Source organism: Rutilus rutilus, assembly GCF_951802725.1.
Source record: "Rutilus rutilus genome assembly, chromosome: 2".
Lineage (NCBI taxonomy): Eukaryota > Metazoa > Chordata > Actinopteri > Cypriniformes > Leuciscidae > Rutilus > Rutilus rutilus.
In genome coordinates this window covers 50,513,706-50,540,152 of record NC_140210.1, presented here as the reverse complement: position 1 = coordinate 50,540,152, position 26,447 = coordinate 50,513,706, and the positions used below count along the sequence as shown (strand labels likewise).

The 26,447-nt window shown below is 39.0% G+C and overlaps 3 protein-coding genes across 3 annotated transcripts in view; 1 reads left to right on the top strand and 2 right to left on the bottom strand.

Annotated features, from left to right (window-relative positions):
- The window catches only part of LOC311279595 (B-cell receptor CD22-like), a gene marked incomplete at both ends in the record, with an annotated part of 51,632 nt that extends 47,836 nt beyond the window's left edge, over positions 1 to 3,796 (bottom strand). Inside the window, 2 exons of the mRNA XM_084391202.1 lie at positions 3,218 to 3,466; positions 3,565 to 3,796. Of these exons, the coding sequence (XP_084247328.1) occupies positions 3,218 to 3,466; positions 3,565 to 3,796 (481 nt within the window). The remainder of the gene's footprint in view (positions 1 to 3,217; positions 3,467 to 3,564) is intronic.
- An 8,185-nt stretch (positions 3,797 to 11,981) lies between these two features.
- LOC311283592 (B-cell receptor CD22-like) overlaps positions 11,982 to 26,447 on the bottom strand; it is a 30,188-nt gene continuing 15,722 nt past the window's right edge. The window contains exons 4-12 of the mRNA XM_084398107.1: positions 17,730 to 17,987; positions 17,388 to 17,645; positions 17,056 to 17,298; positions 16,885 to 16,972; positions 16,661 to 16,706; positions 15,853 to 16,109; positions 13,294 to 15,024; positions 13,048 to 13,215; positions 11,982 to 12,217 (exon numbers count right to left, since the gene is read on the bottom strand). Of these exons, the coding sequence (XP_084254233.1) occupies positions 14,970 to 15,024; positions 15,853 to 16,109; positions 16,661 to 16,706; positions 16,885 to 16,972; positions 17,056 to 17,298; positions 17,388 to 17,645; positions 17,730 to 17,987 (1,205 nt within the window). The 3' untranslated portion in view covers positions 11,982 to 12,217; positions 13,048 to 13,215; positions 13,294 to 14,969. The remainder of the gene's footprint in view (positions 12,218 to 13,047; positions 13,216 to 13,293; positions 15,025 to 15,852; positions 16,110 to 16,660; positions 16,707 to 16,884; positions 16,973 to 17,055; positions 17,299 to 17,387; positions 17,646 to 17,729; positions 17,988 to 26,447) is intronic.
- On the top strand, positions 12,546 to 13,410 carry LOC311283803 (ras-related C3 botulinum toxin substrate 1-like; the record flags this gene model as incomplete). The annotated part of the gene is made up of 1 exon (XM_084398524.1): positions 12,546 to 13,410. The coding sequence occupies exon 1, from the start codon at positions 12,835 to 12,837 to the stop codon at positions 13,408 to 13,410; it is 576 nt and encodes a 191-aa protein (XP_084254650.1). The 5' UTR covers positions 12,546 to 12,834.

The window sequence follows — 26,447 nt, the reverse complement described above, 5'->3', positions numbered from 1 at the left end:
AAGATAAAAGACGTTTAAATCTCTAAAGATCTCAGCAGAGGAGGATTAAACCACTACACAAACAGCATTACCAGCTTCACTTATTACTAAACAGTTTGACTTTTGTCATGCGTCTACAGAAGTTGTTATTGAGAATGAACAGAGGGTTAGATGCTAATGATTTATTGAGTTTCATTTAAAGACACCATGATAGTGATCAGTGTTTGCTTTAGTTGGGCTCTTGACCCTTGACTTTATAACACCAGTTTTTCCTCTGGCTGCTGTAACTGAGTGTTTATAAAACACATTTGTTATGGCACATACACCAAAAGAAAATATGAGCATGTGGTTGTGTTTAGATAATAAAAAACATAATTTAGTGACTTGATTCTCTGATCTTTTCCAGAGCCTAATCTCTGATTAGACAGGTGATGTATTTCTTGTATTATTCATTATAATAGAACTGATTCTGCTATAAGGCCCATTGTTGTGACAATCAGATTTTAAATAATAATAATAATAATTAATTACATTTATATAGCGCTTTTCTAGGTAGGCCTACTCAAAGTGCTTTTACATGAAAGGGGGGAATCTCCTCAGCCACCACTAATGTGCAGCATCCACTTGGATGATGGTGACTTGGACTTGGAAAAACCTCTATGGTATCATGCTGACTTACACAGTAATCAAGAATCAGCATATGAATCTCAACAATGGTGACCATTAAAAAATGATTTATGCCGCAATGCATGCGGGAGCCATGAATAAGTTTTGTATTATGCTAGTACCCAGCATGCATTGCAGAATGAATAATTTTTTAATGGTCACCATTGTTGAGATTCATATGCTGATTCTTGATGTCTGTGTGAGTCTTAGTAATGCAATACCTTTTCTGTGAAACTTTTTGTGCACAACTATTTGTAAAATCCTTCAGATTATCTGATGGTCACAACATGGCTAGCTCTTATGCTGTAGAATCACAGTTTAGAGTGAAACTAATAACTTACCCTTTTAATCAGAGATCAGACTCTGAATGAAATCAGTGAATCAAGTCACTAAATGATGATTGTCATCATCAGTCATTCACCATCAACACCCAATCAGACTTTTCTTTGCCTTTTGTGCCATAACAAATATGTTTTATAAACACTCAATTATAGTAGTCAAAAGAAAATCTTAAGTGCAAAAGTCAAGGGTCAAGAGCCCAACTAAAGCAAACGCTGATCTCCATCATGGTGACCTTAAATGAAACTCAAATCATCAACTTCTAAACCTTTGTTAAAGGTGCTGTATGTAGGATCCAGCGGCCTCTAGCGGTGATGTTTCAGATTGCAACAACAGCGCTCGTGCTCGTGCGGGTGCTCAAACTCAAGAGCGCGCACTCACTACCGGCCACACTGAGATTTTCAACACAACGGAGAAAGCATCACACAACATGCTGGAAACTCATGTAAACTCCCACTGCAACATTACCATAATAGGCTACTTTTATCAGCTTGACGTATAACTAATGCTCCATGCTCGTACCATGATAACGTTACATTGACTGTATTTTGCCGACATGTGGTGTTATCTAGCATAAGGCATTTCACTAACTATTCGTGTATCTTTCACAATTAGCAATGTCAACATAGGTCAATGAATGATAACGAAAACGGTTAGTCAACTAGACTGAACAATTTGAGTGTAACAATAAGACAGTAGGAAGTAATATTACTGTAGGCCTACTGAACGTGTCTGGAAATGTGTATTATAAACAATATGATCGTAGTGGGATGAGTGACGTTAGACAGTAGATCTAGTACATAAAATAAAAGTTACATCCTAAAGCACCTACTTTTTGTTATCATGGAACAGTCTTTTGTATTCATTTCATGTCTCATGTATGTTGTATTTTACCTTGCTATTTCATTACAGTTTACTATTATTTATTTCAGCATATCTGAAAACTTGTAATTTATCAGAAAAAAAGCCAAACTCAGGGTCTGTTTTTATAGGCTACCTAAAACAAAGCGGAGGTCTCTCCATAATTCAAACGCTCTGCCAATGTTGATCCGTGTTTTCGTCCTGAGTCGATCCGATTGACGTTTGGCCTGACGAGCTTCAGCAGATATATATATATTTTTTTTTAATATATTTTTTTGGGGTTTGTGTTGGAGTCTGTGTTGTGCTGGAGGCAGGTCGTTTTTTGGTGTTATCAGATGTCGTTAGCTGCAGTGCCGTCGCATAGACTGTATATAAAAAGGAGAGAGGCTCGGGAGCGCGCATGCACGTCACATCTGGTGGATTTCGCAGAAAATCCGACCCGGAGACTTCACATAAAAATAGGAATACAGGCCTTCAGAGGTAATAGCAAAACACGAAAAGTGGATCATTGTAATGTGTGATTACAACCCCTTCACAGACAGGCAATAAAAAAAGGATTCATTTTATAAAAAAAGTTACATAAAGCACCTTTAATTCTAATAAGAACTTCTGTAGACGAATGGCAGTAATAAAGTCAAAGTGGTTAATAATAAGTGAAGCTTGTAATGCTGTTCGTGGAGTTGTTTAATCCTCCTCTGCTGAGATCTTGAGATATTTAATGTCTTCTTTTATCTCCAGTTGATTTTGCTGTGGCTGGAAGTCAGTTGTAGTTCTTGTGTTTCTCTTTCCTTCATTGATTCTGCTTGTTAACAGCAGGTGCTCATCACTAATGCTCAATCATCACTTAATTAATCACTTAATTACACAATTATCATTCTGGGATCTAGAAATGTTCTATAACTCATTCAGTTTGAGTTCTGTTTCAGTCATTCAAGTTTCGGTAATATTTGAGTGCTGTGAACTCAATTGTATTTAGTTAATATTACTGTTAGGTTTTACAGTGTATATGTAGGTGATCATTTACTCACACATGACGTTTAAAGTCACATTATGAGAGTATTTCCCTCCATGTTCATTGATGGACTTGCACTTGTATTCTCCACTGTCATCAGAGCTGATCTTTGAGATGTTGTAGATTCTTCCAGATCCTACAATCGTTCCTCCTTTAAACCAGCTGAAGTTCAGAGCAGGAGGGTTTGAGTCACTGATGCAGTTCAGAGTCACTGAATCTCCCTCCACTATTACACCAGATCCACTTATCAACACTGAGACGTTCTTTGGAGGATCTAACACAGGACAAAAATCAAATATTTTAATAATTTCATTTAAACACAATCTGGTTTTTGAAAAGACTAAATGAATCTGCACTCACACATGACATTGAGCTGAACAGCAGGAGAGATGTGAGTGTGTCCGTCTACAGCACAGCTATATCTGCCTGAATCCTCTCTTCTGACTGACTGCAGCAGGAGTTCATTGTTTCTGTCTCTTCTCTCAGTTAATGGCTGTGAGTTTCTGTACCAGATGAATGTTGCTCTGTCAGTCAGAGCGCAGCTGCTTTTACATCTCAGAGTGACTGAATCTCCCTCTGTCACTCTCTCAGGAGACTCCACCTGAAGATCTGAACACAACACACACATTATATCTAGTGCTGCTGTCATACACTGATTATTATTCAACATAATGCACAGAAGAAGATATAAACCTCATCAAAGTCACCTGTGACAGTAAGAGTCACTCCAGGATCACCAGTATATTTTCCATCAGGTTTATCAGTGATGAATCTGAAATAGTACATGTGTGAATCCTTCAGTGTCACATGACTCAGTCTGACGGTGCAGTTCTGCTGTTTATCTCCCAGATACTGAAGCCTCTGACTGTATTCAGTGTCATTAGACAGATCTGGAGACTCATCACCCTTTATAGACTCGTTAGTCCAGAACACTCTCATGATCTTATATCCAGTAGGGTATGTATAAGTGCATCTTATTATCACTGTTGAGTCCTTTAGTGCACAGATGCGTGAAGGACTGTAACTCACTCTCCAATCAGCACTAGAAACCCCTGAAACACAGAATTCATCATGATAAAAATTTTGTTTTATCAGTTACAACCGCCAATGAAAGCATGTGAAAACTTTTATTACATGAAAATGGTGGCTCATGACATAAAAAATACAGTCTAATCTTCTTAAGTCTTTCCCCGTCATTGACAGAATTTTCCGGCTGTCCGTGTTTTCCCTGTTATACAGTAGGAGGTACAGAAATAAATAGAGGTAAAGAGTACAGAATCTTTGGATCAAAACAGAGAAAAAAAGGAACAGAAGCAATCGATAAAATTATTGCTTATGCATGTTGTAGTCTAAGGGGAAAAAAACATGATTTTCTCAGCTTTTTGTTCAAAATGTTGTTTGTATTTATGAAACTTGTCATTGAAGAGTTGATCAAAAAGAATGCATGAAGCTAGAATAAATTTTTTTTTTACTTTTTGTTTAAGCAGGGGCTCTGTTCTTTCTTATGATATACTGCATGTTCAGATACGCATACAACAAAATATTGTGTGGGCCATACATTTATTTTATTTTATTATACAACGCTGGTGGTAGCAGGTAACAAAAAAAAAAAAAAAAGACAGCAGTGAAAGAGTTAAAATCCAATAAAGGAACTTAGTGTGAAGTTCTTCATCAGCTTTAAAGGAGGTTGTTGCAGAAAAGCAGAAATGAACAGAGACAGAGGAGTGAATGTATACACATTACATGTGTACATTACACATTGGCATTTTGACAGTCAAAAATAGTCGATCTCCGAATGCAACGTAACAGGGAGGAGAGTAAAGATGGAAAGCTCCTAAAGCTTAGTTCCATATAAATTCACGGATGATTTGTTGTTTTGTCGTTAGTGAAAATCAATATTGACCTTGTATTTGAAAAAGGATGCTCATATAAGAAGCAATACTAAAATTCAGAGTCAGTTAATTCGCATTCGGAGATCGACTATTTTTGACTGTCAAAAAAATGCCGGCGGACACAGAGACAGTGAGTTGTTCAAAATCTTTCTTTTTTGTAAACTCTGTGTACACAAACACTGTTCTCAATGCTCGAGTTCATGTGTAGAGCCCCTGGTGATACTTCCAGAAAAGTTTCATGTTGTGTCGAGCCTCCTTAGTGTTTTAAAAATAGCGATTTTTGATGCTATCATAGAAGTGCCCAAAGCACTCCCGCTCATTCAGCAGGCTATTTGACCGAAAACTAAAATACGGTCAATCTTAAAAGTGGCGTTTCCATTCTAATTATGCTTTTAAACAAAAAGACCATAGGTTGCATTTTGGTGAGAGTTACCCTTTAATAAAATCAGAGTTTCATATGAATGTAAGAGAGACTCACCGTGAATCATGAGCAGAAAGAAGATCAGAGGAAGAGGAGGAGCCATTCTGACCCACATCAGCATAACATATATCTATAATACAGCATTAAACATCACTTATATGCTCATAAACAGTGTATGTTCATCACCCTAAACAGCTCTTCGTGTTAGTAAGATCTTTGCACATCTGAAGATTATTAATGCACATGTTCCTCATGTCAGGAATCATGTGTTTTATCATCTTCATCAGATTTCATTTAAGCAAGAGTGTGTTTGTCTTACCGTGTTGAAGCTCATCAGATCAACAGCAACCGAATGACAGACTGTTTTAACACTTTAGCTTTACAGTGAAGGACTTTGTGTGGTTAACACTGTTTATTAATAACCAGAGGTGGAAAAACCTGTTTTTCATTCAGAAAGAGGAAACTCTTTTTCCTCTTTTTGTCTGTTTCTCCTACTGGACATCCTTAATTTTTGTGTCTCATTATGATTTACTTACTAAAATGCAGATTTTTAAAAAATATATACTTTTATTGGTAACACTTTACAATAAGGTTCATTAGTTAACATTAGTTAAGTTAACATGAACTAAGAATGAACAATATACTTATTCAGCATTTATTAATCGTATTAATTTCAACATTTACTATTATTTTGCATTATTAAAATCAAAGGTTGTATTTGTTAACATTAGTTAATGCACTGTGAACTAACCTGAACAAACAATAAACAGCTTTATTTTTTAATAACTAACATTAACAAAGATGAATAAATACTGTAACAAATGTTTTGTTCATTGTTAGTTCATTAGTAAATACATGAATTAATGTTAACTAAGAACCTTATTGTAAAGTGTTACCCTTTTATTTAATTTTTCTGTTATTGGCTGGAGCCCATGCATTTTAATTACTTCACGATGATGAGTTTAATTTCGTGTCTGTGTTCTTACTTGAAGATATTTTGTCGCATTTCACACTCTTGCCTGGATAATGTTTGTATAGATACCCCTTTGTAATAAAACTTCAACAACCAGTGGTGTAGTTGTAGACACCAGCCTGATTTCATTTAATAATTTCATACTGAACACATTACACAGAAAAATCCATCACATAATTTTGCACATAAATAATGAGATACATGAGACAGGACAACCGTCCTTAGGTTAAAATGAGGAACTACACGATTACATTGGTGACATTGTACAAAAGCTGATCTTGTACTCTTCTTCAATAGATTCATCCACAAACATTGAGAATCACAACAGTCATACATAACAATAGCTTACAAAAGTATATTAACCTCTTGTTTCACACCTTCCATTTCAGCCCAAAGGAAATTACATTCTTGAATTCAAATGTTTGTCTTTTTTCTAAACCATTTGGAGTATAGTCCCATAGTCCCAGCCAACATGTTCATGTGGGTTTTCTGCTTGTCTCTTTTTCCTTTCTCTTGATTCTTGACCCTTCAGTGATTCTGCTTGTTAACAGGCACATTAAGGCTGAGATTACTCCATATTTAATATACACAGATTTTGTGGCTTAGATAAGGTCCAGTTCTGGTTTATTTCTTTGCTCTTGGCTGACATGTGCCCAAGGGCCGTCATTCCACACTGCATGTGGGCCAGATCATCTTCCCACGTGTGCCAGATGTGTGCCAGATCTGGGACGTCAAAACGTTGCTATGTGGGACTAGGTCTGTACTTCTGCCTATGTGACAATATGTCTGCCTTCCGCAATATGTTGATGAGCTTGACCTTTCAACGTGATTACGTAATGCGTGGCGCAACACAGCTAGTGCAAGACGAGCATTTCTGGTTAAAAAGTATATACATTTAAAAATATATATATAGAAAATGACTGATCATTTGGCTAGATACACTGACAAAAATGTGGAGTGACATTTACTTAAAAAAAGCTAGGCAACTTTTTCCACACAGAAAGTGCTTGTAATCTTTACTCTGGCTTTTTCAATTAGTAATTAATTGTAAAACTAATTAAATTGAACAAATTATAATTGAGTAATAATTAAATTAATTCCTTAAAAGTTAACCATTTAAAATGAGTAAAATTGACAAAATATATTTTATTGCCAACATTGAAGACACCTGGTGTTAACAAGCAGAATCACTGAAGGAGAAAACCATAATTAAAGTCACCATTGTGGTGATCAGTGTTTGTTTTAGTTGGGCTCTTGACCCTTAAATTATTAACTTTAAGTTTTGTTTGGCTGCTGTACATGAGTTATAACAGCCAGATGACACAAATAGAAAAGGTGAACTGATGGTGTTGGTTGTGTTTTAACATAATCATTATTTCACAATAATTAGACCTGAATCACTGAACTCATATAGAGACCAATTTATGAGTTAGGTGAACTATATTAATTATAGCAGCATAATATTTTTAGCCTGCTCAATGCAACCGAAATGATCAAATCAATAATAAAAAATGTTTATATATATATATATATATATATATATATATATATACTTTTTTTAAGCACACACACACGCACACGCACACACACACACACACACACACACACACACACACACACACATATCAAGATTTTGCGTATGAATCTCAGCAATGGTTACAAACAGATCACCTCTGATCATAAGCTCATTATTTATTCATGCAGCAATGCATGATAGGGGCCATGAATGAGTTTTGATTGGTGGCACCCAGAATGCACTGCAACATGCTTTATAAATGTCACCATTGTTGAGATTCACAGGCTGACTATTGATGTCTGTTTGTCTCTTTTTTGGATAAGAGAAACATTTTGGAAATTATTTTTGTTTACATTGTAAAAGTTACAAATATTCTGCCGTACAAGGCCAGTGCTGCTATAATTAATATAGTTAATCTAACTAAATTGGACTCTATATGAGCTCAGTGATTCAGGTCTAATTCTTGTGAAATAATGATTATGTTAAAACACAACCAATAGCATCAGATCACCTTTTCTATTTGTTCATCTGGCTGTTATAACTCATGTACAGCAGCCGAACAAAACTTAAAGTTAATAATTTAAGGTCAAGAGCCCAACTAAAACACACACTGATCACCATAATGGTGACTTTAATTATGGTTTTCTCCTTCAGTGATTCTGCTTGTTAACACCAGGTGTCTTCAATGTTGGCAATAAAAGATATTTTGTAAATTTTACTCATTTTAAATGGTTAACTTTTAAGGAATTAATTTGATTAATTATTACTCAATTATAATTTGTTCAATTTAATTACTTTTACAATTAATTACTAATTGAAATAGCCCGAGTAAAGATTACAAGCACTTTCTGTGTGGAAAAAGTTGCCTAGCTTTTTTTAAGTAAATGTCACTCCACATTTTTTTCAGTGTAAGACCCTTATTCCTCGGCTCCAATTTGGGAATTCAAACCGCTGTAATGCAGTGATTGGCTGGCAGAAAGACAGCATGACATCATATAATTAAGATCAAGGAAACCACCTTGTGAGCAAAAAGTTCTAAATGACAAATAAAATGTGTAACCATTTTTTAATGATAACCAATTATTTTTCACCATTTTTGTGAAATTTGCTATCATGTGGATTTTAATGATGTGGCTTTGAAGTACATTTTTAGGCATGGTTTAAATGGGCACATAGTCTGTATGATGCCAGACAATACCCTAGGCTCTTTGGCTCAGTATATTAATACTGAATGGTTCTTCATTTACTCAACTCAACCTTTATTTATAAAGCACTTTCAAAACCATTAGAATGGACCAAAGTGCTGTCTATAATTCGCTGTATAATGTCACGGAATTTGGCTAATTTTGAAATAAACAAGGAAGCAGCGATGCACAGCTAATCAAATTCAGATCATGATATGGACTAACGTCATAATGCATCTGTTGTTTAATTGTGAATGAGTAGCGTTGTTTCATGAACTTCACACGTTCGTGGATTTGTCAGCGTCTGTGTCTGCGTCTCAAGGACGTGAACGCATCAACCTCATGTCCATATATATATATATTACCTTTATTTAACCAGAAAGAAAACTCATTGAGATTAAAAATCTCTTTTCCAAGAGTGTCCTGGCCAAGACAGGCAGCAGCACAATTAACAAAGTTGCAGACATAAAACAAATACATCAACATTTAACATATAACGTATAACAAATAAACCTGGTAAAAAAAATAGTGAATTACAAGGTCATGAAGGTAGAAAAGTTGCGAATATTTAACTGAAGCAATAAAACAACAGCGATGCTCGCTGGGATCGTCCGGATGATCAGTCATAACATTTACAGGTAGTTTGGGTAGCCTCCAACTCATTTAAAATTGCTTTAAACTTAAAAAGTGAGACCCGCTCCTGAAGTTTTACTACATTTTGTAGCTCATTCCAAGCACAGGGGGCTGCATACTTAAACGCCCCTTTTCCTAATTCGGTCCGTACACGAGGGACAGATAAAAGCATTAAGTCCTCGGAACGAAGAGAATATCTTCCTATGTTTTTCTTTATAATGTAAGATTGAAGGTATGGGGGAAGCAAACCAAGAATTGCTTTATAGATAAAAACGTACCAATGGTTAAGTCTACGAGTGGACAGAGAAGACCAACCAACCCGGTCATACAAAGAACAGTGATGTGTTAGTGTTCTAAAATTTGTGACAAACCTAAGCACTCCATGATAAACCGTGTCCAGCAATTTTAAGCTTGTAAGAGATGCATGCATGTATATAACATCACCATAATCAAGCACTGACATGAAAGTAGCATCAACAAGCCTCTTTCTTGCCTCAAAGGAAAAACATGACCTATTTCTGAAATAAAATCCCAGTCTCAGCTTCAGTTTTTTCACCAACTGCTGAATGTGAGGTTTAAAAGAAAGTGAATCATCAATTAATATACCGAGATATTTGTACTGCGATACAAACTCAATCTTGGAACCCCGTGAAGTAGTAATAGGTACAAGGTTCTTTGACTTTGATTTTGCATTGGAAAACAACATTAGTTTTGTTTTCTTATCATTCAAAACAAGTTTTAAATCGGATAGGGTACGTTGAACAATATCAAAAGTGCGTTGTAATTGGCAAAGAGCTTGGTTTGGAGTTGATGCAGAGCAGTAAATCACAGTATCATCGGCATAAAAATGGAGATTTGCATTGGAAACATTTTGATCGAGAATATTGATGTATAGTATAAATAAGAGTGGTCCCAGCACTGACCCCTGGGGCACACCCTTAGATACACTAAGAGGGCTGGAAGTGAGACCATCTGCCTGTACGCACTGAGTTCTACCTGATAGATAGTTTTCAAACCAGCCAACTGATTGATCTGACAGCCCTACACTGACAAGTCTGTGTTTTAAAATTGTGTGATCCACAGTGTCAAAAGCCTTAGATAGATCAATAAAAAGAGCTGCACAGTGTTGTTTTGTGTCTAAAGCATCAATAAAATCATTTACTACTTTTAAAGCTGCTGTAGTTGTGCTGTGTTTTTTACGAAAACCTGATTGATATTTTTGACAAAATATTGTTAGTAGATAAAAACTCTTTCAATTGTTCATTTACCATAGTTTCCATAACCTTGGCCAGGACGGACAGTTTCGAGATGGGTCTATAATTATTTAAATCTGACGGGTCACCCCCTTTTAGCAAAGGAAGAACAAATGCAGATTTCCATATAAGTGGAATTTCATTTGTGTCTAAAGATAGATTAAAAAGATAGGTCAAAGGTGGAGCAATAAAATCGGATGCTAACCGTAGAAAAAAAGGCTCCAGTTTATCAGGACCAGCTGATTTTCTAATGTCTAAAAGTGTGAGGGCTTTATGCACTTCTGAAACTAAAAATGGATTAAAATTAAAAGAATTAATGAGTCTACTTTGACCATATGTATGGCTTGTAGAACGATTCTGATATGTAGAGTTGACTGAATCAAATAAGGAACCCGAGGCAATAAAGTGCTCATTAAAACAACCAAGCATTTCAGCCAGTCCAGTCCAGCTCGGTCCAAGACGAGAGACTGGCAGAGATGCACAACTTCTCATATTGAGAAGTGGCTGTTTGTTTCACTGGAGCAGCAGCATATTAGCCTGACTACGTCAGACTTCTTACTTCCGCTCAATTTCATTTAGCTTCTGTACTCAGTCTGAGACAGCTTAATAGCTTTCCGTTTTCCTCCGGCCTGAAAACAGCCGGCCAATCAACGTACAGAGGGCGGGCTGAGAGCCGTGACGTAGATGCTGATTGTACCGTGGATGCGTAGATTTACTTCACATAATCTGCAAAAGTCATTCACAGCCATGTTCACTCCGGTATTTCGCTCAATGGTTTTGTTTTCGCATCATACATGCGTTTACAGTGGAAGTTAGATGCGGCTGAGCATGCGCATAACACACGCCATAACCAAACGTTATGTGATTGGCTTACGGGAACCAATGATTTTAAACTTCAGACAAGCGCCTCCCCGCGAGAAAGAAAACGCTTTTCAATTATGCCATGCCAGACTCTGTCTACGAAGCAAAGCGAAGTAGCAGAGTTTGGTATTACCAGGCTAGCAGCATATGCCTTGACATGCAACTCTACTCCTGTTTTCTGTGGAATCGCTGTTTTATAAAATTTGAGGGTGGATTTTCCTGGTCGGAGCAGCTTTTCCCAGCAGGCAATTGATGTTGAAATTGACATGAAACATTGACGTAAAATAACAGGTCAAATATGCAAATCAAACTGACTTCCAAAAACTTGATGTCCTTTTCATATCCACACACCGATGGACTATCAACCACCAAAATAACGACACAAAATCAATGCAATGAAAGACAAGTTTTATTCAGCAAACTTGAAATCAATAATACAAATGTAAATTAAAAAAGAAATACACCTATTCTGAACCGGACTTTTCTTTTGGCGAGATTGACGGTAGCTTTTCTCAGATAAATCACTGGAATGATTGTGAAATCAACTCTCACAGCAGGTCAGGACATGAGTTTGATGCGTTCACGTCCTTGAGACGCAGACACAGACGCTGAAAAATCCATAACATACTGTAAAAAAAAGAGAGCTGTAAATTAACGGTAAAGGGCTGTAAATGAACAGCAACCAGCTGCCAGTAGATAACCATTATTTTACGGCGCACATTTTTACAGTGTGTGTTTAATGTGATCCTCTGTCAGTTTCTAATCTTAGTCTCACCTGCTTGTTATCTGATTATTAGTTAATTTGCCCCACCTCCTCTCCCTCGTTTTCTTCCTTTTTTCCACAAGTGTTTGCTGTGGATGTTTTCCTGTATCTGTCGTGTCTTGCCTTGCCTGCCTCACCCCATTCCCATCACCGCCAACCTTTGCCCCACGGGGTAGTTTATGTTTCTCTGTAGTTTTTTTGTTCTGACTTTAAATAAAGCCCTTTCGTTTCTCTCTTTTCTTCCTAAACCTAACAGACTGGAGCAGCAGCACACACGTTTAAATGCAGTCGACCAGCTAACTTTACTTTGTCGAGTTTGAAATTTTCCTTTCACTTTTATCGACTCCACACCTCTTTCTTTTCTGTGTGGAATCGCTGTGTTATTGAATTTTTGATGGTGGATTATCCCGGTCGGAGCAGCTTTTATTGATTCATTCCAAGATAAAGCTGAGTGCTAACAGGACAGCGTGTGAAGTGAAAAATGCAGACCATAAAGTGTGTGATCGTCGGGGACAGGGCTGTGGATAAAACAAAACTTCTGATGAGCTACACCATTGGTCACTCTCCAAGTGAGGACTGCACTGTGTTTGATAGTTATTCGGTTAATGTAACGTTTGATGGGAATCCAGTGACCCTGGGACTGTGGGATACATCAGGACAAGAGGATTATGACAGGCTTCGACCACTTTCCTACCCTCAGACTGATGTGTTCTTGATCTGTTTCTCTCTTGTGGATCCAGACTCGTTTGAGAACATCCGTGCAAGGTGGTTTCCAGAGGTCAGACATCATTGCCCCAAGACTCCGATAATTCTTGTTGGGACTAAACTTGATCTGAGAGACGACAAGAACACCACTGAAGAGCTGAAAGAGAAGAAACAAACCCCCATCACGTACAAACAAGGTCTGGCTATGGCTAAAGAAACAGGAGCTGTGAAGTACCTGGAGTGCTCAGCATTAACACAGCGAGGCCTTAAGACGGTGTTTGATGAAGCTGTCCGGGCAGTCCTGGACCCGTCCCCAGTGAAGAACAGAGAGGAAAAATGTTTAATCGCCTGAACTGACTGAACACACACATGCTGCAATATGAGCTCACCTGACAGGAGAAAAGCCGAGGATGATGGGAAATGTGTGTTGGGGAAGAAGAAACTAAATGCCATTCAAGAAATAATACATACTGTATGTGTGCTGTGTGAATATGGTTTATTGGTTTCATTTATGATTTAATGACAAACGCACTGGTTTATAATACATTGGTATATCTAATACATATCAGTTTTGTTGTTGGTGTATTGATTTAATCAAGTATTAATTGGTTTATTCAAGTATATTTTATTCATGGGTCAGTAAAAAATAAGGATGTTGAAACATGATGAAACATTAAAAATATGTCCTTTTAACCAATCTTTGTATTCATAAATATTTGCAAAAACAAAATGTATTTAATGTTCAGTGTAAGTAAAATTGCACCTTGAAAACACTGCTTACACAATGTAATTGTTATTGTCAGAAAGAAATATCAAACATATTTCAAGATGAAATACAAATCACTTCAAAGTAGCTTTACTGTCAAATTTATGTAAAATGATAATGTCTTAAAGTTTCATTTCAAATACAACAATTAAAAAACGAACTGAATATGAAAATAATATCTGATCAGAGTAAAGAATGAAAAGTTTTTGGGAGGGAAAGTTGCATTTCAAGAATCTATTTTTGTCTCATCCATGAAGAATAATTCACACATCAACCACTAGAGGACCTTTCAGTCCTGTTTAACCAGTAGAGACACTACAGCCTTAAACAGCACTAGGTTAATGACTAATCAGGTTTATTGAAGCATTAGCAATGCATTAGCAATAGTTTTAAAGAGTTGTTGATTATGATTTCACTTTTCTAACTTTAGTTAGTGTGTAATGTTGCTGTTTGAGCATAAACAACATCTGCAAAGTTACAATGCTCAAAGTTCAAAGCAAAGGGAGATATTTGCTTTTAAATAAATCACTTTTTAAGGACTACAACAAACGGCTGGTAGGGACTACACGACATTCCTCCCGGGTTAGTGACGTCACATCACCAACCCTAAAATGTACATAAACCCCACCCCCGGAACACAATTTATACATTATCAAGACAGAATATGCAAATCAATGACTAGAAGATAACTATACATCAGCTAAATACATTCATCAACTAACCATTCAGAAATGTCCTGTTGCTTCTACATGTTGTCACAATGTCGTCTGACTCCGGTTTGAACATAAAGACTAAACGTTTTTTGAAATTTTCAGTGCATGTCTGTGTGAGTGCAAGCTGTTGAAGCTCCGCCCCCTGTGCCGGGAGCAGCAGCTCATTTGCATTTAAAGGAACAGACACAAAACGGTGCGCTTTTGCTCACCCTCAATAATTGACTATTTTAACATGCTATATACAAATATCTGTGGGGTATTTTGAGCTAAAACTTCACATACACACACTGTGGACATCAAAGCCATATTTTACATCTTGTGAAAAGGGCTTTATACCACCCCTTTAAGAACATACAGAGTAAAACATGAAGTGGAAACTCTTCATAAAACACTTACATTAATACATAATACAACATAATATACTATTACTCATTACACGCTGCTGTAGATTATTGAAGGCTCTTCCACTGTTTGTACATTTGATTGCCTAAAAAACAAACAAACAGGACAACATTGATGTTACAGCTCAGATGATCTATGCTGGTTAAGCTGGTGCTGGTTAAGATAGTGCTGGTTAAGATGGTGCAAGTTAAGACAGTACTGGTTAAGCTGGTGCTGGTTAAGATGGTGCAAGTTAAGACAGTACTGGTTAAGACAGTACTGGTTAAATTGGTGATGGTTAACCTGGTTAAGTTGGTGCTGATTAAGTTGGTACTGGTTAAGCTGATGCTGGTTAAGTTGGTGCTGGTTAAGATAGTGCTGGTTAAGTTGGTGATGGTTAGTATTGGTTAAGCTGGTGCTGGTTAAGATAGTACTGGTTAAGATGGTGCCGGTTAAGATAGTGCTGGTTAAGCTGGTGCTGGTTAAGATAGTGCTGGTTAAGATGGTGATGGTTAGTATTGGTTAAGCTGGTGCTGGTTAAGATAGTGCTGGTTAAGATAGTGCTGGTTAAGCTGGTGCTGGTTAAGATAGTGCTGGTTAAGATGGTGCTGGTTAAACTGTTGCTGGTTAAGATAGTGCTGGTTAAGTTGGTGATGGTTAAACTGGTTAAGCTGGTGCTGGTTAAGTTGGTGGTGTTCCAGCTGGTGCTGGTTAAGATAGTGCTATTTAAGTTGGTGATGTTTAAGCTGGTTAAGCTGGTACTGGTTAAGTTGGTGCCGGATAAGTTGGTGCTGGTTAAGCTGGTGCTGCTTAAGTTGCTACTGTTTAAGTTGTTGCTGGTTAAGTTGGTACTGGTTATGTTAGTACTGGTTAAGTTGGTACTGGTTAAGCTGGTGCTAGTTATGTTGGTACTGGTTATGTTGGTTTTTCTCACCTCACTGCAGCATCAGGCTGATGAACTCTTATATCGTCATATTGACATTCATTCTCCTCTGCTCTCTTCGTCTCTGTCTTTCTGTGATGTTGGACAGTTGTGTACTGGATCTCCTCAGTATCTCTGGATTCAGGAGTTTTTCCCCTGAAATCTTTGGGTTTCACACTGGCATACAGAGCGCCATTGGCTGAATCTGGATCAGAAAGAGGCTTATCATGGACTGAAACTCTCCGTGACGCATCAGAATAGAGATCATTCTGAAATACAAGAACATTTGTAATTATTATTAAGACCAGTAAATCAGTGTGATCTGAAGTGTAGATTCTCAGTCTAGAGCAGTTTCAAACTTTTCAGATCAAGTGCTAGATCAGATCAAATCACATCAAAGTAGTGATGTAAAATACTAAAATACAGACATATAATTAAATGACAGAATAAGGATTTTATGTGACATACATAAACAGCTGTGCTGATGTAAATGATAATGATTATCAAATGATTAGACAAATAATATTCATCATAATATATACCATATACTGTATATAGAAAATTAGAATTAAACCATGAAAAAAAAAAAAAAAATTCTTCATGAGTCACACCACATGAGGACGCTTCACATAGAGTTTGATATGCATTGGTCTAATAAGAGGAAAATATCAGTTTATGGAAGTTTATTGGATTGTGTTGATAAAGACTTTGATAATGTTAGTTTCCCATCAGTTCGTACAGTTACAGTCTGAGACACAGATAACGGCTGATCGACTGATTTTCTGCTTCTGTAAAGTCGTGTTGTGTTTAGATGATTTACCTCTTTCACTGTGAGATCTTCAGCTTTAACACTCCTTTGTTTCTTCCTGTTATAATCACAGACATTAACAGCATATGGACGAATGTATTAAATTAAGAGATAATATGAACACTGTTTTACTTGATTACTAAGATTACTAATAATCGAACACATATTAGCCATTTTCTTCTACATCAGACCAAAAGTTAACTTATACAATCACTGACGTTTTTTATTGAACTCACATAATGAACAGGATGAAGATGATGATGAAGAATAATCCTCCAAATGCCGCTGTGATCACAATCACATTCCTACCAGCAACATGATGAACTGAAAGAGGAAGATCATCATGATTAACTCTCCAAACTGATGAATGATGTGAAGATACAGGAGTGTGTTAATAAAAGCTTCACCTGTGACAGTTACAGCGTCTGATCTCTGAGATCCATGTTGATTGTGAGCCTGACAGTAGAAGCGTCCACTCTGTAGTGCACTGAAACTCTGTCCAGATCCAACAGCTGAGGGTTCATTCTCCTTAAACCAGCTGAAGTTCAGAGCAGGAGGGTTTGAGTCACTGATGCAGTTCAGAGTCACTGAATCTCCCTCCACTATTACAGCAGATCCACTTATCAACACTGAGACATTCCTGGGTGGGTCTAAAACAGACAAAAATTAAAGTTCAATAAATATTAGAAAATTATGAATTTAGAAAATGTAAACAATGTGCAGGTGATCATTTACTCACACATGACGTTTAATGTCACATTATCAGAGTATTTCCCTCCATGTTCATTGATGGACTTGCACTTGTATTCTCCACTGTCATCAGAGCTGATCTTTGAGATGTTGTAGATTCTTCCAGATCCTACAATCGTTCCTCCTTTAAACCAGCTGAAGTTCAGAGCAGGAGGGTTTGAGTCACTGATGCAGTTCAGAGTCACTGAATCTCCCTCCACTATAACACCAGATCCACTTATCAACACTGAGACATTCCTGGGTGGGTCTAAAACAATGAAAATTCACAACAAATATTAGAAAACTATGAATTTGAAGTTTTTTAACAATGTGCAGATGATCAATAACTCACACATGACATTTAAAGTCACATTATCAGAGAATTTCCATCCATGTTCATTGATGGACTTGCACTTGTATTCTCCACTGTCATCAGAGCTGATCTTTGAGATGCTGAAGATTCTTCCAGATCCTACAATCGTTCCTCCTTTAAACCAGCTGAAGTTCAGAGCAGGAGGGTTTGAGTCACTGATGCAGTTCAGAGTCACTGAATCTCCCTCCACTATTACACCAGATGGGCTGATGGACACTGAGACGTTCTTTGGAGGATCTAACAGAAATATACAAAAACACTAACAATCAAAGTAAATTTGACATCACCGACTCATTATTTCAGCAGATGGACTGACAGAGATCACAGGATTCAAGATCTACAGGTGTCAGGGACTATTTACGAAAATTCAGCATTTATTTATGTGTGACTGGTTCTACTCGCACTGTTTTGATCCAAGTCATGTCAAGTCAAGTCATCCTCATTTATATAGCGCTTTTAACAATGTAGATTGTTTCAAAGCAGCTTTACAGAGATAAACGTATCATTTACAGAGATTGTTTTGGCTTTATAGCGTTTTTTAAATAAAGTTATTTTTCAGCTAAAGTTAGTTTTGATTGATTCGCTTCCGTCGCAACGATCATTCGTTATTAAATTAGGGGCCGCTAAGACGACACAATTCTCTCTACACAGACTTTAAACGCCAACCTGTGAGAAACGCTGATGGCGGTCACATGCGCATTAAGAATTGGTTCTATAGTTATGTGCGTTTGAATATATGTGCACAGGTTTGTAATTCCTTACAAACCAAGCCTAAACAAAGTACTGGTCTTTCCTTATAAATTTTGATACAGAATTATATTTTATTTTGTCACTTCGGGGCAGGTACGCGAAACGAATTTCCCGACAACGCTTTATCTGTAGAGTGGTAAAGGGATCCTCCATAGGGAGAGACTAGTGGCACTTCAGCACTGCGTTGTCATCGGTCCAGGTGAAGGTCCTTCATCAGATCTGGATACGGCCTGGATTCGGCAGGCTGCGGGAAAAACCTCTGGATAAACAAAGACACTAAAATTAGCGTAGATGCCATTCTTCTTATGATGTAACAAGTACATCAGGATTCATGGGAAGTGTTCCCGGTTCCGGCTGATCTAATCTATGCAGCCTAACATTGAATTATAGAAGTCTGTAATGTATTATGTGAATGCTAGGTCAAAGAGATGTGTCTTTAATCTAGCTTTGAACTGACAAGAGTGTGTCTGCTTCCCGGACAATGGTAGGAAGACTGTTCCAAAGTTTTGGTGCTAAATAGGAAAAGGTTCTACCACCAGCGGTCGATTTTGATATTCTACATATTATTAACTGGCCGGAATTTTTAGATCGCAATAGACGTGAAGGACTATAATGCGTTAAGAGCTCGCTCAAGTACTGCGGAGCTAAACCATTCAGTGCTTTGTAAGTAATCAGCAATATTTTAAAATATATGCGATGTTTAATAGGCAGCCAATGCAGTGTTGACAGAACCGGGCTAATATGGTCATACTTCCTGGTTCTGGTAAGAACTCGAGCTGCTGCGTTTTGAACCAGCTGTAGTTTGTTTATTAAGCGTGCAGGGCAACCACCCAGTAGAGCATTACAATAATCTAGCCTTGAGGTCATGAATGCATTAACTAATTGTTCCGCATTTGTCAATGAGAGCATATGGCGTAATTTAGATATATTTTTAAGATGGAAAAATGCGGTTTTACAGATACTAGACACGTGACTTTCAAATGAAAGATTGGTATCAAAGAGCACACCCAGGTTCCTAACCGACGACGAAGACTTAACAGAGCAGCCATCGAGTGTTAGACAGTATTCTAGGTTATTACGTGAGGAAGTTTTTTGTCCAATAATTAGAATCTCTGTTTTTTCAGAGTTAAGTAGTAGGAAATTACTAGTCATCCAATTTTTTTATATCAGCTATGCATTCCTTTAATTTTGTAAATTGGTAAGTTTCGTCTGGGCGTGAAGAAATATAGAGCTGAGTATCATTAGCATAACAGTGAAAACTAATGCCATGCTTCATATCTCCTAAGGGTAACATGTACAGAGTGAACAGCAACGGTCCTAATACTGAGCCTTGTGGTACACCATACTGAAACTGTGATCGATAAGACATCTCTTCATTTACTGCAACAAACTGATAACGGTCATGGGTGCGTTCTCCGATAACGTTGTCTCTTAGCGCGCTACGAAGACTCCAAAGGTACACCTTAACTACAGGTATACCTTTCCTACGTGTGTTCTCCGAACTATACCTTAGGATGTTGCTTAAGGTAAACCTTCTTAAGTTCGACCTTAGCAGGCGCTGTCCATGGTGGAGGCGCTGAATAGGTTGATATCGATGCCTCGATGATCGATTGTGCGCTCTTTCCTTCACAGCGGTATAGGTAAAGTATTGAGAAAACAATGTTCTTTATAAAGAAGCGTTTTAGAAATAGTACAAACTGCATTTATCGGGGCTCATTGAAATATGTACATGCAGAAATAAATATGAGTATAATAATAATAATAATAATAAGTTTTATTTATATAGCGCCTTTCCAGAGCTCAAGGACGCTTTACAATAAACAAACAACAATAAAGGCAGTTGACAAAGACAGCAGACAGGACAACAGTAGGCAGTTGAGTACAGTAAGTGAAAAATTTGGTAGATGGGGCGGCAACCAACAGAATACAAACAGATATAACTGAGAGAAAAAAAAAAAAAAAAAAAAAAAAAAATTATTGGAAAATTAAGAATTATAACATTCAGAAAATAGGTGAGTTTTGAGCATGGATTTGAATTCAGAGATAGTGTTAACAGAACAGAGTGATCGGGGGAGAGAGTTCCACATTTTGGGCGCAACAACACTGAATGATCTGCCCCCCATTGAAGCCAGGCGATGCCGAGGGACGACGAGAAGGCTAGAATCAGCGGATCGTAAAGAGCGAGTCGGGGTGTAGGGGAGAAGCAGGTTACAGAGATAGGGGGGCGCCAGGCCGTGCAGAGACTTAAAAGTGAGAAGGAGAATTTTGAATTTGATACGGTAAGCCACAGGAAGCCAGTGAAGATCATGCAGAATTGGGGAAATATGTGCAGAACGCTTGGTGTGGGTGAGTAGTCTGGCAGCAGAGTTTTGAATGTATTGTAATTTGGAAATGGAGCTAGCTGATAGGCCAATGAAAAGTGCATTGCAGTAATCAAGACGTGAGGTGACAAATGCATGGATGACAGTTTCAGCATCTGAGATACTGATAAAGGGACGGAGCTGAGCGATACGACGTAGATGAAAGAATGCCAATTTAGTGATAGAATTAATGTGAGAGTGAAAAGATAGAGAGGAATCAAAAATTACACCAAGATTTTTAATAGTACTAGATGGTTTGATAAGAGAGCCAGCGATCTCACAGGTGAAGTTGGTAGGAATTTTATTATTGAGTGACGGAGGTCCAGTGAAAATAATCTCAGTTTTGTCCATGTTAAGTTTTAGAAAATTTGAATGAAGCCAATCTTTTATTTCATGTACACAAGCAGAGATTTTGTCAGTTGTGAGAGATAAAGTCGATGTACAGGCAGTATATAATTGAATGTCGTCAGCGTAAAAATGATAATTAAAACCATGACGGCGGAGGATCTGACCAAGAGGTATTATATAGATTATGAATAATAATGGCCCAAGAACGGATCCCTGAGGGACACCTTGCTTCAGGGGGACAGTAGGTGAGCGAAAATTCTGAAGTGAAATGTAGAATAGTCTGTCAGAGAGATAGGAGGAAAACCAGGAAAGAGCAGCACCAGAAATACCCACATCCGAAAGGCGCGAAATGAGTAGTTGATGGGAGACGGTATCGAAGGCAGAGCTGAGGTCAAGCAGCAGGAGCATAGACAGAGAACCAGAGTCACCAGAGAGAAGCAGATCATTCAGTACCTTAACTAGTGCAGTTTCAGTACTATGCAAAGGGCGAAAACCAGACTGAAAAGGATCAAAAAGATTATTTTCAACTAGAAAAGACTGAAGCTGGGAGGCAACAGTACTTTCTAGTAATTTAGCTATGAAGGGGAGATTTGAAATGGGACGATAATTAGATAAAACTGAGGGATCAAGGTTGGGTTTCTTGAGAACAGGGGTAACAGCTGCAGTTTTGAGTGACAGAGGAAATGAAGCAGAGGTAAGAGATGCATTGATGAAGTGAGAGATAGGTGCAGAAATAACTGAATGGCAACGTTTCAGAAGAGTAGTAGGAGCAGGGTCAAGATGACAAGATGAAGGGTTGGATTTCAAGATTAACTCAGAGACAGAAGAAGGAGTAGACAGAGAAAAGAAAGACAGGGATTGACCAGGTTGATTCGGCACATAACTAATGTTAGTAGCATCATTAAAGAGGCACTGGTTTACAGCATCTGTCTTTTCTAGCAAATAGGTCAAGAATGAAGTGCAAAGTTCATCAGAAGCTAGAGCAACATGAGATGGAGGTTTGGTAAGTTTATTTATTGTGTTAAATAATGCTTTTGGCCTGTTGCTTGATTTGTTGATTGTAGCAGATACAAAACTGGAACGAGCCAGGTTCAGGGCCGATTTGTACTTTTTGATATGTTCAGTAAATGCCAAATGGTGAACAGTCAGGCCAGTTCTCCTGTAGTAACGCTCAAGCCGTCTACCAGTGGCCTTTAAGATACGGAGCTCAGGAGTGTACCAAGGAGACGAATGTGTGGAAGGGACACTTCTGGTCTTGACAGGAGCATGCTTATCTAAGATATCCGAGATTATGGAGTTATAGTTAGATAGTATCAGTGAGGGTGAAGAGATATCAAAGACATCAGAGAGATTAGAAGAGGAAACGGAGGTACAAAATAATGCAGTATCAACAGCTTTCAGATTGCGGTAAGATATGACAGTTGTAGAACAATTCTTAAGCATAGGCAGGCTGAGGCTAAAATCAAGGAATTTATGATCAGAAATACCAGTGTCAGTAGAAGTGATGGAAGAGATATTAGCCCTTGATGTACAAATCAAATCAAGGGTATGACCACGCGTATGAGTTGGAAAATTAACATGCTGAATTAGATTAAAACATTCAAAGATAGAAAGTAACTGGTTGGTGTTAGAGCAAACAGCATCAACATGAATATTAAAGTCACCAAGCAGTAGAATGGGAAATGACAATGAGCAGGCAAGGGTCAACAGTTCACTGAGTTCAGAAAAGAAGTTAGACAGGACCTTAGGAGGTCGATAGAGCAAAATAATTATGAGAGAGTCAGCCTTCAAAACCATGTACTCAAATGTATTGGTGTCATGAAAGTCAAGTTGCTTGATTCGGAGGTTATCACGATGGATGATAGCGAGACCACCCCCTTTACCATGGGGTCGCGGTCTGGACAGATAATTATATCCATCTGGCGTAAGTAGATTTAACTGTAGAAAATCTTCAGGAACTTGCCAAGTTTCAGTGAGAAGAAAAATGTCAAGGTTATTGTCAGTGATCATTTCATTGAGATAAGGGGCCTTGTCCGAAATTGATCGACAGTTCAAAAGTGCAAAGTGATGATGTGAGGGATTCAAATTAGGTGTATGTTGCTGATCGCTATCAGTGAGATAGATCAGAGAACGCTGAATGGTGGGACCGGCAGGCAGTTGTCTAGGCATGGAAGATAGTCTATTGTTGGTCCAGATGCAAGGAGGAGCGTCAGGCTTTGAACAAAAGGAACTCAAGAGTGTGCGCCGCGAACGGTGTATGTATCTTGGGCGACGGAGAATCCCTAGTGTCTGACAGTATTCATACGTCACCGAATCAAGACGCGGGCGGCAGTTAAAGGCCCTCAGTTGTGATGTAGAATATTCAATATCCATCACAGATGTAAGACAAAAAAAAAAAAAAAAAAAAAAAAAAAAAAAAAATAATGCAGAGGAAAAAAGAAAAAAATGTTTTTGCACAAGGCATGTTGATGCTGAGAAAGTGAAAGCCCAATCACAAGCAAAACCACGTTAGCCAAACCTGAACGTCACTTCACCAAAACAGCTGACTAAATAGGAGGCAACGCACCCAGATAGTAAGCAGTAAACAAACAGCGCAACCGACAGAGAGAGCGGTAACTCACCCATCCGAGGAGCCGAGTGTGGTAGGGATGTAACAGGGAAGAAAGCTCGCAGCAGCCCGATGGCAGACTTATCAACAGTTCAGTTCAGAGTTAAACAGTGAAAAAATGGAGTAATCCAACCAGGCGCGAAACAGCTGCACAGACACGCACAGTATTCTCAACGTCTTGCAGACAGCAGAGGTGGTCAGTGCAGTGACAACAGTCCAAGCCAGGGAGCAATAGTGAGAAACGGAGTAATCAACACAGAGTTCCGATGAAAAAAAAATATATATATCCGAACCAGACAAACAGTACAAACAATCCAGGATTCGAAGCGGCAGCACAAACGCGCACAGCGTACTCGACCCGGAAACCGGAAGTCACCTCTACTCTCAGTATGTGTTTATAATTTAAACACATACTGTATAAACAGTATGTGTTTATAATTTAGCAAGTGTGCAATCCCAAACCCTTACGGCCATAAGTGTGTTAATGTTTTCCACAACGTATGCTGATTATCCACCAGCCATGTAGGCTAGTTGACATACACTAACTGGCTCCGCGGACAGCGCCGTCTTTGATTTAAAACAAGTACTCGCTGTCTTGCTGCCATAGCTATAAAGTTTGTGTAAACTCATCTTTCTTTATATAGATGTCACAGGTCGGGATGGGCCGAACCAGACTACACCCACCCCTAGACCAAGAACACTTTGAGGAGCGTGCCAGAGACGAGACCAGAGACAGAGGATAAAAGTAACAATTTTATTGAGAGTAAAATAATTTATAATCCTAATCTAAAACTCTTCTTCTCTCCCTCGTCCAGGGAGGATCCCAGGCGGGGCAAGCAGACACACCCTTCCCCACGGGCGGCGATTCCCAGTGAGGAGTACTGGACAGGTAAGTATTGGACAGGTGAGTTCCTCACCGGTGGGTAGATGATCCAAGTTTCCTTTCCTCTTGCACGTGAGGGGAACAGTTCCCAGCAGTCGATAATGGACAGGTAAATATCTTACGGTAAATGGGTTGTCAACGTTCCTTCTCCCAGGCTGGTATCAGGTGCACGGTGGGAGGTAATGGACGGGTGAGTTCTCCGATGAGCAGATGGTCAAAGCTTCCTCTCCTCTTTCGCGTAGGGGACAGTTCACAGCAGTCGATGATGGACAGGTAAGTATCTTACGGTAAGTAGGTTGACCGAGCTCCTTCTTCCAAGCCAGTATCAGGTTCACAATGGGAGGAGGTGAAACAGGTGAGTTCTCCGATGAGCGGATGGTCAAAGCTTCCTCTCCTCTTTCACGTGGGGAACAGTTCACAGCAATCAATAATGTGCAGGTAGGTATCTTACGGTAAGTAGGTCGACCAGGCTCCTTCTTCCAAGCCGGTATCAGGTTCACAATGGGGGGAGGTGAAACAGGTGAGTTCTCCGATGAGCGGATGGTCAAAGCTTCCTCTCCTCTTTCACGTGGGGAACAGTTCACAGCAATCAATAATGTGCAGGTAGGTATCTTACGGTAAGTAGGTCGACCAGGCTCCTTCTACACCAAGGGCAATTACAACGGTAAGAAGTGGACAGGTAGAACTGCAGCAGGTCCTCCGTAAACACCGTACGAGACTTCCCCTAGAGCAGGAGGGGGCAAGCTCAGGAGCGGTGCACAACTCTCACGGGTGTCTTGGACGGGTGAGTACTTCGCACCCTACAGATGAACTTCAGGGCTGTAGCGGACTCACGGTCACAGGTAGAACGGCTCACGTGTGTCGCAAGGAAGACAGGGACTTCGCACCGTACCGATGGCTTCAGGGCTGTAGCGAACTCACGGTCACAGACCAAGCTGGGCTTTCTCTAGGGCAGACAGAATCATAACTTCACCCAGCAGTTTAGTGTTTCTCACATGTGTCGCAAGGAAGACAAGACCACACGCCGTACAGGTGGGCTTCAAGGCTGTAGCAGACTCACAGTCACAGACTGAACTGGGCTTTCTCTAGGACGGACAGAATCATAACTTCACGCAGCAGTATAGTGTTCTCACAGGTGTCGTGGGGAAGACAGGAACTTCACACCGTACAGGTGGGCTTCAAAGCTGTAGTGAACTCACAGTCACAGACTGAACTGGGCTTTCTCTGGAACAGACAGAATCATAACTTCACACAGCAATATAATGTTCTCACAGGTGTCGTGGGGAAGACAGGAACTTCACACCGTACAGGTGGGCTTCAAAGCTGTAGCGAACTCACAGTCACAGACTGAACTGGGCTTTCTCTGGAACAGGCAGAATCATAACTTCACACAGCAATATAATGTTCTCACAGGTGTCGTGGGGAAGACAGGAACTTCACACCGTACAGGTGGGCTTCAAAGCTGTAGCAAACTCACAGTCACAGCCTGAACTGGGCTTTCTAGGTGTCGTGGGGAAGACAGGAACTTCACACCGTACAGGTGGGCTTCAAAGCTGTAGCGAACTCACAGTCACAGACTGAACTGGGCTTTCTCCTGGGTCTCGGTTCAAAACGCGAAGGATCGGCAGTGAGAGGAAGGAGAATTTAAACACTTCATAGGCATAAACTGGATTCGCTTCACCATCCGAACGGGAAGAGGAGATAAGAATGACAGAGAATCAGTTTAATTCACTCAGTGATATCCATAC